The sequence below is a fragment of the Pan troglodytes genome, chromosome 20, assembly GCF_028858775.2.
Source record: "Pan troglodytes isolate AG18354 chromosome 20, NHGRI_mPanTro3-v2.0_pri, whole genome shotgun sequence".
NCBI lineage: Eukaryota > Metazoa > Chordata > Mammalia > Primates > Hominidae > Pan > Pan troglodytes.
In genome coordinates, this window is record NC_072418.2 from 50,767,841 (window position 1) to 50,783,963 (window position 16,123).

Consider the following 16,123-nt stretch of genomic DNA (forward strand, 5'->3'; position numbering starts at 1 on the left):
TTGGGCCTCAGTGTCCCCGAAGATCATGATGGCATATATGAACCCGGGGCCCCACTATTCTGTCAACGCCTTGGCCCTAAGTGGCCCCAGTGTGGATCTGATGCACCAGGCTGTGCCCTACCCAAGTGAGTACGGTTGTTTCTCTTGGCACCCCAGGCTGGCCTCATCTCTTGGAGGACCTCTGGGGTCCCTTTGCCCCCAGGAAGAAGGCAATCACAGGGGCGACTTCAGGGCCATACACCAGCCCTCTGGGTTCATCTGAAATGTATGTCACTTAGAAAAACATGAGCAGTCCTAGAAATTCAGGACAGAGGTTCCTTTTGGGGTGAGGAAGAGGGGATGTAATCTGGAAGGGGAATCAAGAGGAATTTTCATCTGTTACCAAAACGTTATTATTTATTTATTTTTCAGAGACAGGGTCTCACACTCTGTCACCCAGGCTGGAGTGCAGTGGTGGTGGTCACGGCTCACTGCAGCCTCGAACTCCTGGGCTCAAGCAATCCTCCCACCTCAGCCTCCTGAGTAGCTGGGACTGCAGGTGTGAGCCATTGTGCCTAGGCTGGGTGCACTTTTTTTTTTTAAAATTTTATTTTTGAGACAGGGTCTCACTCTGTTGCCCACTCTGAAGTGCAATGGTGCAATCACAGCTCACTGCAGCCTTGAACTCCTGGGCTCAAGCGATCCTTTTGCCTTGGCCTCCCAAATAGCTAGGATTACAGGTGCACGCCAGCATGCCTGGCTAACTTTTTAAAGTTTTTGTAGATTTTGCAGGATCTGGATTATACAAAACATAGAAAAAATTATTATTATTATTTTTTGTAGAGATTGGGTCTCCCTATGTTGCCCAGGCTGGTCTCAAACTCTTGGGTTCAAATAATCCACCTGACTCAGCCTCCCAAAGTGCTGGGATTACAGGCATGAGCCACTGCACCTGGTCTGCAAAGCCTTATTTCTTTTTCTTTTTTTTTCTTTTGAGACACAGTTTAGACAGAGTTTTGCTCCTGCCCAGGCTGGAGTGCAATGGCGCGATCTTGGCTCATTGCAATTTTTGCCTCCCAGGTTCAAGTGATTCTCCTGCCTCAGCCTCCCAAGTAGCTGGGATTACAGGCGCACACCACCATGCCCGGCCAATTTTTGTAAAGCCTTATTTTTAAGAGAAGTGAGTACTCAGTTATTTGTAGCATTATTCTTTAGCTCTTGTTTTTTTTTTTTTTTTTTTTTTTTTTGAGACCGAGCCTCGTTCTGTCACCAGGCTGGAGTGCAGTGGCATAATCTTGGCTCACTGCAACCTCTGCCTTCTGGGTTCAAGTGATTCTCCTCCCTCAGCCTCCCAAGTAGCTGGGACTACAGGCATGCACCACCACACCTGGCTAATTTTTTGTATTTTTAGTAGAGACAGGGGTTCCCCATGTTGGCCAGGATAGTCTCAATTTCTTGACCTTGTGATCTGCCTGCCTCAGCCTCCCAAAGTGCTGGGATTATAGGCGTGAGCCACCGCACCCGGCCCAGACTTGCTACTTTTATAGGCTAGAAACGGTTGAATGTCAGCAATGTCACGCTTCAACTGATTATGTCTTAGTGCATAAGAAAGTTTAGAAGAGGGAAAAACGACTCACACACCTCCTCGTCGAGCTAAAGCCTTGGGGTCAGGCATGAGCCACAGAGTGCCAGGCACAGAGTGAGGTGTAGAAGGGCAGGGAATGTGTATTCCATCCTTAGTTTAGGCAGATGGCAACCAGGATGGAATTCTTGGCATCCCACCCAGCCTCAGGGCCTCACACCAGCCCATGTGGATGACCTGAGGGTCCTGTTTCCCGTCCCACCCCAGGCGCTCCCAGGAAGCAGCGGCGGGAGCGCACCACCTTCACCCGGAGCCAACTGGAGGAGCTGGAGACACTGTTTGCCAAGACCCAGTACCCAGACGTCTATGCCCGCGAGGAGGTGGCTCTGAAGATCAATCTGCCTGAGTCCAGGGTTCAGGTGGGGTGGTGGGTCCCTGGACCCCTCCCGACACTTCCTGTGATCTCAGGGGCCCTGCCCGGAACAAAGAGTGATGGGAGGAGGGAGAGATCACAGAGTGACAGCCAAAGTTATAAAGGGGACAATAATTCCTCTCCCCACCATCCCACTGACCGCCTCATGGCTCTCATTGCCCCTCGCTCCTCTCCAGCTGCGCTGGCCCTGACCTGCCTGCCAAGCACCCTCCTGCCTTGGGCCTTTGCATTCAGTTTCCTCTATCTGGAATGCCTATTTCCAGATAACCACACAGCAGGCCCCATCGCCTTGTTCGAGTCTTTGCTTATATCCATCAGTGAGACCCACACTGAACACAGCATTTAAAATTGCGTATGATTTACATATGGTATCTCAGAGTCTGTTTATTTAGACTCTGTCTCTCCCAACTAGAATGTCAATTCCACTGATGGACCCTCAGAGTAGTAGAAAATGGTTAATACATGTTTATTAACTGACTGAATAGACGGATGGATGGATGGGTGTGTGGATGCATAGATGAATGTATGTATGTGTGACTGTAGGTGTGTGTGTGCATGTATGACTGGAAGCATGGATGAGTGTATGTATGTGTATATATGAGTGTCTGTGTGTATGATGGGATGGATACATGTATATATGTGTGTTTGCATGAACGCACATAGGTATGATTAGATAGATGATGAATGTATGCATGCATGATATATGTATACGTGGTGTATGTGCACATGTATGTATACATGCTTGCATGATTGGATGGATGGGTGTATTTATTTATTTGAAATGGAGTCTCGCTCTGTCGCCCAGGCTGGAGTGCAGTGGCATGATCTTGGCTCACTGCAACCTCTGCCTCCTGGGTTCAAGTGATTCTCCTGCCTCAGCCTCCTGTGTAGCTGAGATTACAGGCATGTGCCACCACACCGGGCTAATTTTTGTATTTTTAGTAGAGATGGGGTTTCACCATGTTGGCCAGGCTGGTCTCAAACTCCTGACCTCAGGCAATCCTACTGCCTCGGCCTTCCAGAGCGCTGGGATTACAGGCGTGAGCCACCGCGCCCGGCCGGATGGGTGTATTTATGTATATATGAGTGTATGCATGTATATATGATTGGACAGATAAATAAAATGTGTGTGTTTGTATGATTGTATATAGGTATGATTGGACGGATTAATGTGTATGTATGCATGATGTATGTGTGTATGATGTATGGGTGTATAATTGTATATTTGTATGCTTGTATAATCAGATGGATGGATGAACATGTATATGATGTATGTATAATTAGATCCATTAATGCATGTATGATGTATGTGTGTATGACCTATGTTTATATAATTATATGTATAAGATAGATGGATGAATCTATGTATGATGTATGTGTGTACAATTGTATGTATCATCAGATGGATAAGTCTATGTATGATGTATGTATGATCAGATGGACTGGTGAATGTGTGTATGACATATATATGTGTGAGGTATGTATGTATGATCAGATGGATGTCTACATAATGTATGTGTGTATGGTGTATGTATGTATAATTGTATGCATGTATGTTTGTATGCTGTAGGTATGATGTTACATATATGTGCATACACACGTGTGTATGATTGGAAGGATAAATGAAATATGTATGTTTGTGTGATTGTATGTATGTATGATTAGATAGATTAGTGCGTAGCTATGTATGCTGTATGTGTGTACAAAGTATGTGCCTATAATTGTATATTTGTATGTCTGTATGATCAGATGGATGAATATATGTATGATGTATGTATGATCAGATAGCTGGATAAATGTATGCATGATGCATGTGTGTATGGTGTACGCATGTATAAGTGTATGTGTGTATGTTTGCATTAGATGGATAAATGCCTGTAGGTATCATGTATGTACGCATACATGCATGATTGGGTGACTGGGTGGGTTTATTTATGTATATATGAGTGTATGCATGTATATATAATTAGAGGGATAAATGAAATGTGTGTTTGCATGATTGTATGTATGGATTAATGTGTATATATGTATGATGTATGTGTGTACAATGCATGTATGTATAATTGTATGTTTGTATGATCAGATGGATGGATGAATGTGTATGATGTATGTATGATCAGATGGCTCCATTAATGCATGTATGATGTATGTGTGTGTGATGCATGTACACTTGCATGTATGATCAGATGAGCCAGTGAATGTATGATGCATATGTGTATGATGTATGTATGTATGTATGATCAGATAGATGGGTAAACGTATGCATGATGTATGTGCGTATGGTGTATGTATGTATAATTGTATGTGTGCATGTTTGTATTAGATGGGTGGATGAATATGTGTATGATGTATGTATGATCATATAGATGGGTAAATGTATGCATGATGTATGTGCGTATGGTGTATGTATGTATAATTGTATGTGTGCATGTTTGTATTAGATGGATGGATGAAAATGTGTATGATGTACATATGATCATATAGATGGGTAAATGTATGCATGATATATGTGCGTATGGTGTATATATGTATAATTGTACGTGTGCATGTTTGTATTAGATGGGTGGATGAATATGTGTATGATGTATGTATGATCATATCGATGGGTAAATGCAGGCATGATGTATGTGCGTATGGTGTATGTGTGTATAATTGTACGTGTGCATGTTTGTATTAGACAGATGGGATGAATGCACATAGGTATGATGTATGCATGTGTTCATGCACACATGCAGGTATGATTGGATGGATAGATGGATGGATGGGTGAATAGACGCCCCACAGCTGGATGCAAAGTAGACAGATGTGAACCCAGCACCTCTCACCAATAAGTGTCCTCATCCCCGGGCACCCTGCGGCTCTCCTGGGCCTCTTCCCCACTTACCCACCCCCATCTCCGCTCTTATCCCCCAGGTGTGGTTCAAGAACCGGAGGGCTAAATGCAGGCAGCAGCGACAGCAGCAGAAACAGCAGCAGCAGCCCCCAGGGGGCCAGGCCAAGGCCCGGCCTGCCAAGAGGAAGGCGGGCACGTCCCCAAGACCCTCCACAGATGTGTGTTCAGACCCTCTGGGCATCTCAGATTCCTACAGTCCCCCTCTGCCCGGCCCCTCAGGCTCCCCAACCACGGCAGTGGCCACTGTGTCCATCTGGAGCCCAGCCTCAGAGTCCCCTTTGCCTGAGGCGCAGCGGGCTGGGCTGGTGGCCTCAGGGCCGTCTCTGACCTCCGCCCCCTATGCCATGACCTACGCCCCGGCCTCCGCTTTCTGCTCTTCCCCCTCTGCCTATGGGTCTCCGAGCTCCTATTTCAGCGGCCTAGACCCCTACCTTTCTCCCATGGTGCCCCAGCTAGGGGGCCCAGCTCTTAGCCCCCTCTCTGGCCCCTCCGTGGGACCTTCCCTGGCCCAGTCCCCCACCTCCCTATCAGGCCAGAGCTATGGCGCCTACAGCCCCGTGGATAGCTTGGAATTCAAGGACCCCACGGGCACCTGGAAATTCACCTACAATCCCATGGACCCTCTGGACTACAAGGATCAGAGTGCCTGGAAGTTTCAGATCTTGTAGAGGACGCAGTCTCCATCTCTCTCCATCAGGCCTCGGGACCCTTTCTCTTCTGAATCTGCTTCCCTGCAGTTTAGATCCCGGGATGGCATTCCTGAGAAAGCAACCCGAACCAGCTGTCCTTCCGACAGCCGACAGCCGACAGCCGTGGTCTCTGCGGCTCGGTGTTCAGCTTACAGAGCCCACCCCTTTCCTCCACAGGGAGAGGCTCCTCCCTCTCCTGGGACAGCTCACAGGTCCTAGTGATTCTCTCAACCCTAACACCGTCTGGCACGATTGTGACCGCTGAAGTACACCATGAGCTCCAGGCTTCAGAAAGTGGTGCTGAGAACTTGCTCCAAGAAGAAGTCAAAGCAAACTTGCAGTTGATTTGGGGTCATGTTTAGGTCAGAATCACCGTGCCCTTGAACAAGCAGGTAGGGGGGCTTGATTCCTTAACTTTCCACGTGGACAGAATTTTTTGTTTTGTTTTGTTTTGTTTTTGTTTTGCAGACACAGTCTAGCTCTGTCGCCCAGGCTGGAGTGCAGTGGCACGATCTCAGCTCTCTGCAAGCTCTGCCTCCCGGGTTCACGCCATTCTCCTGCCTCAGCCTCCCGAGTAGCTGGGACTACAGGCGCCCACCACCACGCCCGGCTAATTTTTTTTGTATTTTTAGTAGAGACGGGGTTTCACCGTGTTAGCCAGGATGGTCTCGATCTCCTGACCTCGTGATCCGCCCGCCTCGGCCTCCCAAAGTGCTAGGAGCCACCGCGCCCGGCCCTTTTTTTTTTTTTTTTTTAATTGAGACGGAGTCTCACTCTTTTGCTTAGGCTGGAGTGCAGTGGTGTGATCTCAGCTCACTGACTGCAACCTCCACCTCCCGGGTTGAAGAGTTGCTCCTGCCTCAATCTCCCAATTAGCTGGGATTACAGGTGTGCTCCATCATGCCCGGCTAATTTTTCTATTATTAGTAGAGACAGGGTTTTACCATGTTGGCCAGGCTGGTCTCGAACTCCTGACCTCAAGTGATCCGCCTGCCTCGGCCTCCCAAAGTGCTGGGATTACAGGCATGAGCCATTGTGCCTGGCCCTACACGTGGACACTTCTTTAGCATATGGTTAGGGACCTTTCTAGAAATTCCAAAGACAGACTTTAAGAAGCCCCGTCGGGAAACCTTAGGCCAATGATGTGGTTACATTAAAAATAAATTATCTGGGAATTTCACAGACTTCACAAATGTCAGGCTTACATGGTAGGTTTAGGGGACTGTTTGAGAGACAAAGATCTACATTCATATATGTAGCTATACATATATGTACTTTTTCTTCTTAGTTGCTTTTTAAAGATATTTTATCACTCATTCGCTCATTAGCACATTGGGAATGTGTATATTTGGTAGGGAAATGAAAGGCACCTTGCCTGTTCCATCTCTACTCCTTTTTTCTTTTGTTTTACGATTTTCTAAAGGTGAGACACTGGTGGAATTGGGGTAGCTGCATGGGACGTACCACCTATAGTTGTGGCTATTTCACAGAGAAGAAGCAGCTAGACAGACTCCCATCTGTAAATAAACAAGAGATAGGAAGAGGGGGAAATAGATGTGGAGGAGGCAGCCCTACATTTCAAACATACATTCCCTTTTTTAGATTTTTTTTTTTTTTTTTGGTTTTCAGTTTTGATGGTGGGATTGGAAAATAGAGCTTGGCTTGAGGACATTTTCCTGGGGTGGCACCATTATTTCTTGAAATAGAATCTTACTTATGGTGACACTGGCAAGCACTTGTGAGAACCTGAAGACGGATTGAGGTCGTTTGATGCTCAGAAGTTGGGTGCTGGGTCCCTGCCTTCTCAGTCCGAGTTCTCCTTTCATTTTTGGGTGGGGAGGCGGGTTCCAAGAGCCCTTCATTGGTGGAGTTCACAAGGCAAGGTGTAAAAAAAAAGTAGGGCAGGAAGACAGTGGTGTGCTGGCAGAGGTCTAACAATGGGCTCTCCAAGGAAGAGGAAAAGGTTGGTTGTGGAGCGTTTGTCAATTTCCGTGGTGTAAATACTCCCACCACGGCTGACTTCAAGCTAGCTACCGGAGGTCACTGAACTAAGAGTTGGGAAGAGATAGGGCACAATATATGCTTACGAGTTGGTACACACTGTCAGCAGCAGCCAGGGTCAGGAGAAAGGCGAGATGTGAAGAGAGGCCGGGAGGTATCAGATGACGTTTCCAGCACCAGACCAGAAGAGGTGCACACAGCCTAGACCCCCTGAGGGGCACACCCTGATCTCTAGAGCCCACAAAGAGGTTTTTATTCAACATAAAACGTGTTCATCTCTCATAGGCCTGAGTCATGCTGGGTTCTGGGACATTAAGCCCAGGAGTGGGCCGGGTGCGGTGGCTCACGCCTGTAATCCCAGCACTTTGGGAGGCCGAGGTGGGTGGATCACCTGAGGTCAGGAGTTCGAGACCAGCCTGGCCAACATGGTGAAACCCTGTCTCTACTAATAATACAAAAATTAGACGGGCATGGTGGCACGCGCCTGTAATCCCAGCTACTCGGGAGGCTGAGGCAGGAGAATTGCTGGAACCCGGGAGGCGGAGGTTGAAGAGAGCAGAGATTGTGCCACTGTGCTCTAGCCTGGGTCACAAGAGCGAAACTCCGTCTCAATAATAACAACAACAAAAATAACCCAGGAGTGGCTCAAGAGTCCAGTGTGGGACGAAAATATAAACAGAGGAAGACAACATATGTCATTGGGGAGGCTGGGGGAGCTAGACAAAATTCACACGGGAGGGGCAGGGATGAGACAATATTGTGTCCTGGGTCTGTGCAAACGTTGGGACCAGAATCCACTATAAGTTTCATTCTTCGGAGACACGGAAGCTCTGCACTGGAGGCCGGGACTCAGGCGTGGAAGAGAATCTTCTCCTTATTCACCGGGGAGGCTGTGTCTTGTGCAAACAAGTCATAGAAACTTGATGGGAGTCGGGGAGGGACTGAAGGATGCATGCAAGGTTCTGGGAAGGAGTGAGAAGTAGTGAAGGCCAAGGGGCCCCCATCACAGGCCGATGGGGTAAGACTTCGAGAGAGCCTGATCCTGGGGTCTTCTGAGACTCCACCAGGAGCCGGAGAGGGCAGGGAGCCAAATCCAGCTAGGAGGTTACAGATTGCTTTTCCTGGGCTGGGCTCCTGAGTGTTGGTTCTTCCAGCTGTGCACAGGGGATTTCAAACGTTCTACGTCCTAAAGCCAGGAAGAGTGACAAGGCAGGTGGGGACAGAAGGAAGAAGCCAGGAGCCTCCCTGAGAAGGTGTCACCTTATCTGTCCTCCTCTTCCCCACACACTGGCCTCCGGGTCCCCCTTCTCTGTCCACCCACAGAGTGAAACCAATTAAAATGTTGGATCTCATTTAAAGTCTGGGTGATTCTTTAGTTTCTGTATTTTCTCCAGGAGGGGCAGGTAGAAACAGGAACTGCTCTGTTCCTTCTGTCTGTGGGGCCTGGGTCCCTCCATGTGTTTCCTGTCTCATCACCCTCCTTTCCTTGATATCTCTCTAAAGCCAATTTATGAAGGATCAGGGGCTGGGTGCAGTGGCTCACGCATGTAATCCAGTGCTCTGAGAAGCTGAGGAGGGAAGATTGATTAAGGCCAGGAGTTTGAGACCAGCCCAGGCAACATAGCGAGATCTCTGTCTCTACAAAAAATTAAAAAAATCAACCGGGTGTGGTGATGTGTGCCTGTGGTCCCAGCTACTCGGGAGGCTGAGATGAGAGGATCGGTTGAGCCTAGGAGTTTGAGGCTGCAGGGAGCTATGATTGCACCACTGCACTCCAGCCTGGGTGATGCAACAAGAGACCCCGTCTCCAAAAACAAAAAATTAAAAAAAAAAAAAAAGAAGGAGGAGGAGGAACAGGGGTCCCCAGGGCCAGCCCCAGCCCCACCCATCTGTAACCTTCCAATGACCCTCCCGAAAAAACAGGGGGGTGACGAGAATGCTCCCTGCCTCAGTGGCAGGATGTGAAGCTTAACGCCAGCATTTAGAGCCACGCCCAGCCTCTGGCCCGCCTTCCCTCTCAGCATCCAGCCTTCTGCAGCTTCAGCTCTTCCACCCCTTTGCTTTCCATCTCTTCCCCCGGATGCTTTTCAGTTTCTCAATCTCACCCTTGCTCTGTCATCTCTTCTCCTCTCTCTCTTTCCTTTCTTCCTCTTGCCTTTCAGACTCCCAGCTCCTCATTTCATTTGGATGGATTTTCACCTTTTTCTTTCTTTCCTTCCCTCTCGTCTCTTTTTCTTTGCTGCTTACTTTTTTCTGACTTTCTTTCTTTCTTTTTTTTTTTGAGACAGGGTCTCACTCTCTCACCCAGGCTCAAGTGCAGCAGCGTGATCTTGAATCCCTCCAGCCTCTGCCTCTTGGGTTCAAGCGATCCTGTTGTATCAGCCTCCCGAGTAGCTGGTACTACAGGTGCCTGCCACTACACCTGGCTAATTTTCGTATTTTTAGTAGAGACAAGGTTTTGCCATGCAGCCCAGGCTGGTGTCAAACTCCTGGGCTCAAGCAATCCACCTGTCTCGGCCTCTCAAAGTGCTGGGATTATAGGTGTGAACCACCATGACTGGCCCACCTCTGAGTTCTTGTTTTTCCAGCTCTAGGTCATTTTTTTTTTTTTTTTTTTTTGGAGACAGTGTCTCGCTCTGTCACCTAGGCTAGAGTGCAGTGGCTCGATCTCAGCTCACTGCAACCTCTGCCTCCTGGGCTCAAGCGATTCTCCTGCCTCAGCTTCCCAAGTAGCTGAGACTTACAGGCATCCACCACCACGCCTGGCTAATTTTTGTATTTTTTAGTAGAGACGAAGTTTCACCATGTTTGCCAGGCTGGTCTCAAACTCCTGACGTCAAGTGATCCACCCCCCTCAGCCTCTGAAAGTGCTGGGATTATAGGCGTGAGCCACCGCTCCTGGCCTCTAGGTCATCTCTCTCTGCCTGTATTCCTCTCAGTTGCTGAATCCCACGTTAAGATTTTTGTTGGGGGATGACTGGGAATTATATACAGGAGGGAGGGTCAGGCAGACTTGCTGTCCAAGCTTGGCTTAGCCTCTTCTGGTCATCTGACCTCGGGTGATTCATTTCTCCCAGCCTCAATTTCCCCACCTGTAGCATGGAGCATCTAAGGAGACCCATCTCAAGAGAACGAAATGGTGTTATTCTATTAATTACTTGGACCTGAAGCCGGGTCCAGGGTAAGAGCTCAATAAATATTTATCTATTTTGTGGTAAAATACACATACTATAAAACGTACCACTTTTCCCATTGCATGATTCTTAATTCATTTTTTCCATTTTAAGTTACTTAATTCAGTGGCATTAAGTACATTCACAGAAGAAGCCAGACACAAAGACCATATATTGTATTATCCTAATTATATGAAATATTCAGAATAGGCAAATCCAGCCAGGCACAGTGGCTCATGCCTGTAATCCCAGCATTTTGGGAGGCTGAGGTGGGTGGATCACTTGAGGCCAGGAGTTTGAGACCAGCCTGGCCAACATGGTGAAACTCCATCTCTACTAAAATACAAAAATTAGCTGGGTGTGGTGGCGTGTGGCTGTAACCCAAGGTACTCGGGAGGCCGAGGCAGGAGAATCACTTGAACCTGAGAGGTGGAGGTTGCAGTGAGCTGAGATCGCAGCACTGCACTCCAGCCTGGCAGCCTGGGCAACAGAGTGAGACTCTGGCTCAAAAAAAAAAAAAAAAAAAGAAAAGGCAAATCCATAGAGACAGAAAACGTAGTGGCTGCCAGGGGCTGGGGTGAGGGGTGCTGTGTGGTGGAATGGGGAGTGACTGCTTAATGAATATGGGGTTTCCTTTTGGGACGACAAAAATGTTCTGGAGCAATATAGTGACCTTATAATTCTGCTCTGAAGTATATGCTGCAAAGAACGGAAAGCAGGTGTTCAGACAAAAACTTGTAAGCTCAAATTTATAGCAGGATGATTCACAATGGCCAAAAGATGAAGCAATTCAAATGTCTGTCCACAGAAACAAATGAGGTCTACCCATGCAAGGGAATATTGCTCAGCCATGAAAAGGAAGAAGCACTGATAAACACAACTTGGATGACCTTGAAATCATCATGTTAAACATTTATCTTTCTTTTTTTTTTTTTTTTTTGAGACAGAGTCTCACTGTCACCAGGCTAGAGTGCAGTGGCGCGATCTCGGCTCACTGCAACCTCCACCTCCCAGGTTCAAGCAATTCTCCTGCCTCAGCCTCCCGAGTAGCTGGGACTACAGGCATGCACCACCACGCCCAGCTAATTTTTGTGTTTTTTAGTGGAGACGGGGTTTCACCATGTTGGCCAGGATGGTCTCCATCTCTTGACCTCCTGATCCACCCGCCTCAACCTCCCAAAGTGCTGAGATTACAGGTGTGAGCCACCACGCCCGGCTGCTAAACGTTTATCTTAACCTATTATTATTATTATTATTATTATTTTGAGATGGAGTCTTGCTGTGTTGCCCAGGCTGGAGTGCAGTGGCGCGATCTCTGCTCACTGCAACTTCTGCCTCCCAGGTTCAAGTGATTCTCCTGCCTCAGCCTCCCGAGTAGTTGGGATTACAGATGCGTGCCACCATGCCCAGCTAATTTTTGTATTTTTAGTAGAGACGGGGTTTCACCATGTTGGCCAGGTACTTGGGTCTTTATTATTATTATTTTTACTCAACTTGTACTTATGCTATTCCTGGCAGCTTTAGTCGTAATGGCCCCAAGCTGAAAACTATCCAGACGTCCATCAGCAGGTGAAGGCAGAAACAAACCCTGATGCATCCCTACAAAAGGATACCCTGAGCCAGGCACGGTGGCTCACACCTGTAATCCCAGCACTTTGGGAGGCCTAGGTGGGTGGATCGCTTGAGGTCAGGAGTTCGAGACCAGCCTGGCCAGCATGGAGAAACCCTGTCTCTACTAAAAACACAAAAATTAGCTGAGCGTGGTGGCACGTGCCTGTAATCCCAGCTACTTGGGAGGCTGAGGCATAAGAATCGCTTGAACCCAGGAGGCAGATATTGCAGTGAGCTGAGATTGTGCAACTACACTCCAGCCTGGGCGACAGAGCAAGACTCTGTCTCAAAAAAAAAAAAAAGATATTCCTCACTGATGAAAAGGAATGAACTCCCAGTAGTCAATACCCCAGGAAAAGAAACTAGGGCTGGGCACAGTGATTCACACCTGAAACTCCAGCACTTTGGAAGACTGAGGTGGAAGGATTGCTCGAGCTCAGGAGTTCAAGACCAGCCTGGGCAACAGAGTGAGACCCCATGTCTTTAAAAAAAAAAAAAAAAAAGAAGAAAGAAAGACAATTAAATCCAGGCTGGGCACGGTGGCTCACCCCTGTAACCCCAGCACTTTGGGAGGCCGAGGTGGGAGGAGGATTGCTTTAGCCTGGGAGTTCCAGACCAGCCTGGGCAACATAGTGAGACCCTGTCTCTACTAAAAAAATTCAAAACATTAGCTGGGTATGGTGGCACATGCCTATAGACCCAGCTACTTGGGGTGCTAAGGTGGGAGGATCGCTTGAGCCCCTGAAGTTGGGACTGGAGTAAGCTGAGATTGCACCAATGTACTCCAGCCTGGGCAACAGAGTGAGACCCTGTCTAAAAAAAAAAAAAAAAAAAAAGAAACGAAACCAGAAACAAAGAAGCAAATACTGCTGAAATAAATAAATAAAAATAAAAAATTTTTAAAAAGAAGCAAATACTGTACAATTCCATGCCTATGAGATTCTAGAAAAGATAAAACTTATACAGGGCAGAGAGCAGATAGTGCTTGCCAGGACCTAGGGAGCAGCTGGTGAGATTTACTGCAAAGGAACAAATGAGGATCTTTTGGGGGTGCTACAAATGTGCCCTATCTTGATTATGGTGATGGTTCTGGGACTGTATATAATTCCCCAAACTTATCACACCCTAGAAAACAAATGTATTTCAATAAGAGAGTGAACAGGGAGTCAGGTAGGCTGGGTGCGGTGGCTCACGCCTGTAATCCCAGCACAATGGGAGGCCGAGGAGGGCGGATCACCTGAGGTCAGAAGTTCGAGACCAGCCTGGACAACATGGTGAAACCCCGTCTCTACTAAAAATATAAAAATTAGCTGGATGTGGTCACGGGTGTCTGTAATCCCAGCTACTTGGAGGGCAGAGGTGGGAGAATCACTTGAACCTGGGAGGCAGAGGTTGCAGTGAGCCGAGAATGTGCCACTGCACTCCAGCCTGGGCGACACTGAGACTCTTATCTCAAAAAAAAAAAAAAAAAAAAAAAAAAAAGAGAGTTGGGGAAAAAACAGAATGGATTTTATAGGACATAAATTATACCTTAGTAATCAGAAGGAAAAGAAAATAAAATTATTGAGCAGGCAGTGGTGTAAGCCGGTTCTAACTCTTTTAATCCTCAGAATGATACTATTTTTATGATCCCTGTTTCACAGATGAGAAAACTGAGGCAGAGGGCGGCTGGGTGACCTGCCCAAGGTCCCAAGCTAGGAGGGGATGGACCCAGTCTTGATATTCATCTTGTCAGGTGGCCAGCCTCCTTGCTGGTCTCTGTCCCCTCCATTTTCTGTCCTTCATTTTATTGCTGTTCTCGAATTTTTATTTATGCATTTGTAGAGATGGGGTCTTGCTATGTTGCCCAGTCTGGCTTTGAACTCCCGGGCTCTAAATGATCCTCCTGCCTCGGCCTCTCAAAGCGCTGGGATTACAGGGGCAAGCCACTGTGCCTGACCGCCACTCGTGTTCTCTTCTCTCTTGTTTTCCCCTTCCTAGGTCTCAACGGTGAGTGATTCTCTCCCCTCGTTCCCTCTCTCCGTCTCTTCCCTCATCCCCGTATGTCTCTGTCCCTCCTGGTCTCCAAACACCCTCCCTTCCCCCAGCTGTTTCCTCTGCCCCTGACCAGGACTAATTTAGCAAATGCTCCAATCCTCTTATGGCAACAGCCCAGCCTCAGCAGAATGGCAGGGGAATTAGCGAGGATTAGGTTCAGACGCATGACCCGTGGGGGAGGGGACTTTGGGGAGTTTTAACGAAACGATGCCCCCTCCTCCTCCCCTCCTATCCCCTCCACGGAAAAGCACTCGTGCCTGGGGCACACAATGATGATAAAATCACAGCTAAACCCTTCACGGTGCGCCTCCTATGTGCCAGGCACTGTTAAGCCCCTTCACTCATTGAAACGTCGGTGCAGCTCCCTGAGGGAGGGGCCGTGCCCCTCCCTGGATTTAAGGATCAGGAGAGGTTAATTAACTTTCCTGAGGCAAATGGGATCCAATCTCAGCCTTCTTGGTGCTTCTCAGGTTAAAGATGAAAAAACACTGGAGGGAAGTAAACTGAATGGGCCTGGGGGTCACACCGCACGGGGGCGCAGCTTCTGTTTGGGTAACTTCGGGACGATTTTTTTTTTTTTGAGACGGAGTCTTGCTCTGTAATGGCGAAATCCTGCAACTTCCGCCTCCCGGGTTCAAGCGATTCTCTTGCCTCAGCCTACCGAGCAGCTGGGATTACAGGTGTCTGCCACCACGCCCGGCTAATTTTTGTATTTTTTAGTAGAGACGGGGTTTTGCCATGTTGGCCACGCTGATGTCGAACTCTTGACCTCAGATGATCCACCCGCCTTGGCCTCCCAAAGTTTTAGCCTCCGTAAAGTGTGGAAGAGAGAAGAGAGAGAGAGAGAGAGAGAGAGAGAGAGAGAGAGAGAGAGAGAGAAAATGCATTTCAGAGGAGAAACGGAAAGCAAGGTGGAGGAAGAGATTAGGTGGGAACAGAACAGACAAAACAGACGCCAGGAGGAGCTGAAGGACGTTATCCACCGGCCACATTCATACCTCACTGTGCAATTTGCAATACAAAGGACACCATGGGAATCCAGCTCCTGACATGCACCTGGGGCGCTGGGAAAGACAATGACTGTGAGGGAGGGATAATTAAGGACAGAGTGAGGGGACGGGTGGGCACGGAGGCCGACACCTGTCATCTCAGCACTTTGGGAGGCCAGGCAGGAGGATCGCTTGAGGCCAGGAGTCTGAAGCTGCAGTGAGTCATGATCGCGCCACTGCCCTCCAGCCTGTGCGACAGAGCGAGATCCTGCATCTAAAAAAATAACAAAAAACCTCACTGTCAACAGAGTAAAGAGGCAAGTCACAGAATAGGAGAAAACATTTGGAAATCACACATTTTTTAAGGGATTGATAATCAGAATATACCCACTCCTAAAACTCAACAGTTAAAAAAAACCAAAAAACCAAAAAACCCTGATTTAAAAATGGGCAAAGGACTTGAACTGACAGTGCTCCGAGAAGATATATAAATGGTGAATAAACATCAACAGTCTGGCCAGGCACGGTGGCTCACGCCTGTAATCCCAGCACTCTGGGAGGCTGAGGCGGGTAGATCACTTGAGGCCAGGAGTTTGAGACCAGCTTGGCCAACAGGGTGAAAACCCGTCTCTACTAAAAATACAAAAATTAGCCAGGCACGGTGGCGGGCACCTGTAATCCCAGCTACTTGGAGGGCTGAGGTGGGAGAATCGCTTGAACCTGGGAGGCGGAGGTT

General features: G+C 48.0%; 1 protein-coding gene across 1 annotated transcript; it reads left to right on the forward strand.

The window, feature by feature from the left end:
- Nucleotides 1–5,569, forward strand: CRX (cone-rod homeobox). Its single transcript, XM_016946879.3, has 3 exons — nucleotides 1–125; nucleotides 1,829–1,980; nucleotides 4,908–5,569. The coding sequence occupies exons 1-3, from the start codon at nucleotides 26–28 to the stop codon at nucleotides 5,553–5,555; spliced, it is 900 nt and encodes a 299-aa protein (XP_016802368.2). The 5' UTR covers nucleotides 1–25; the 3' UTR covers nucleotides 5,556–5,569.
- Nucleotides 5,570–16,123: the final 10,554 nt, after the last annotated feature.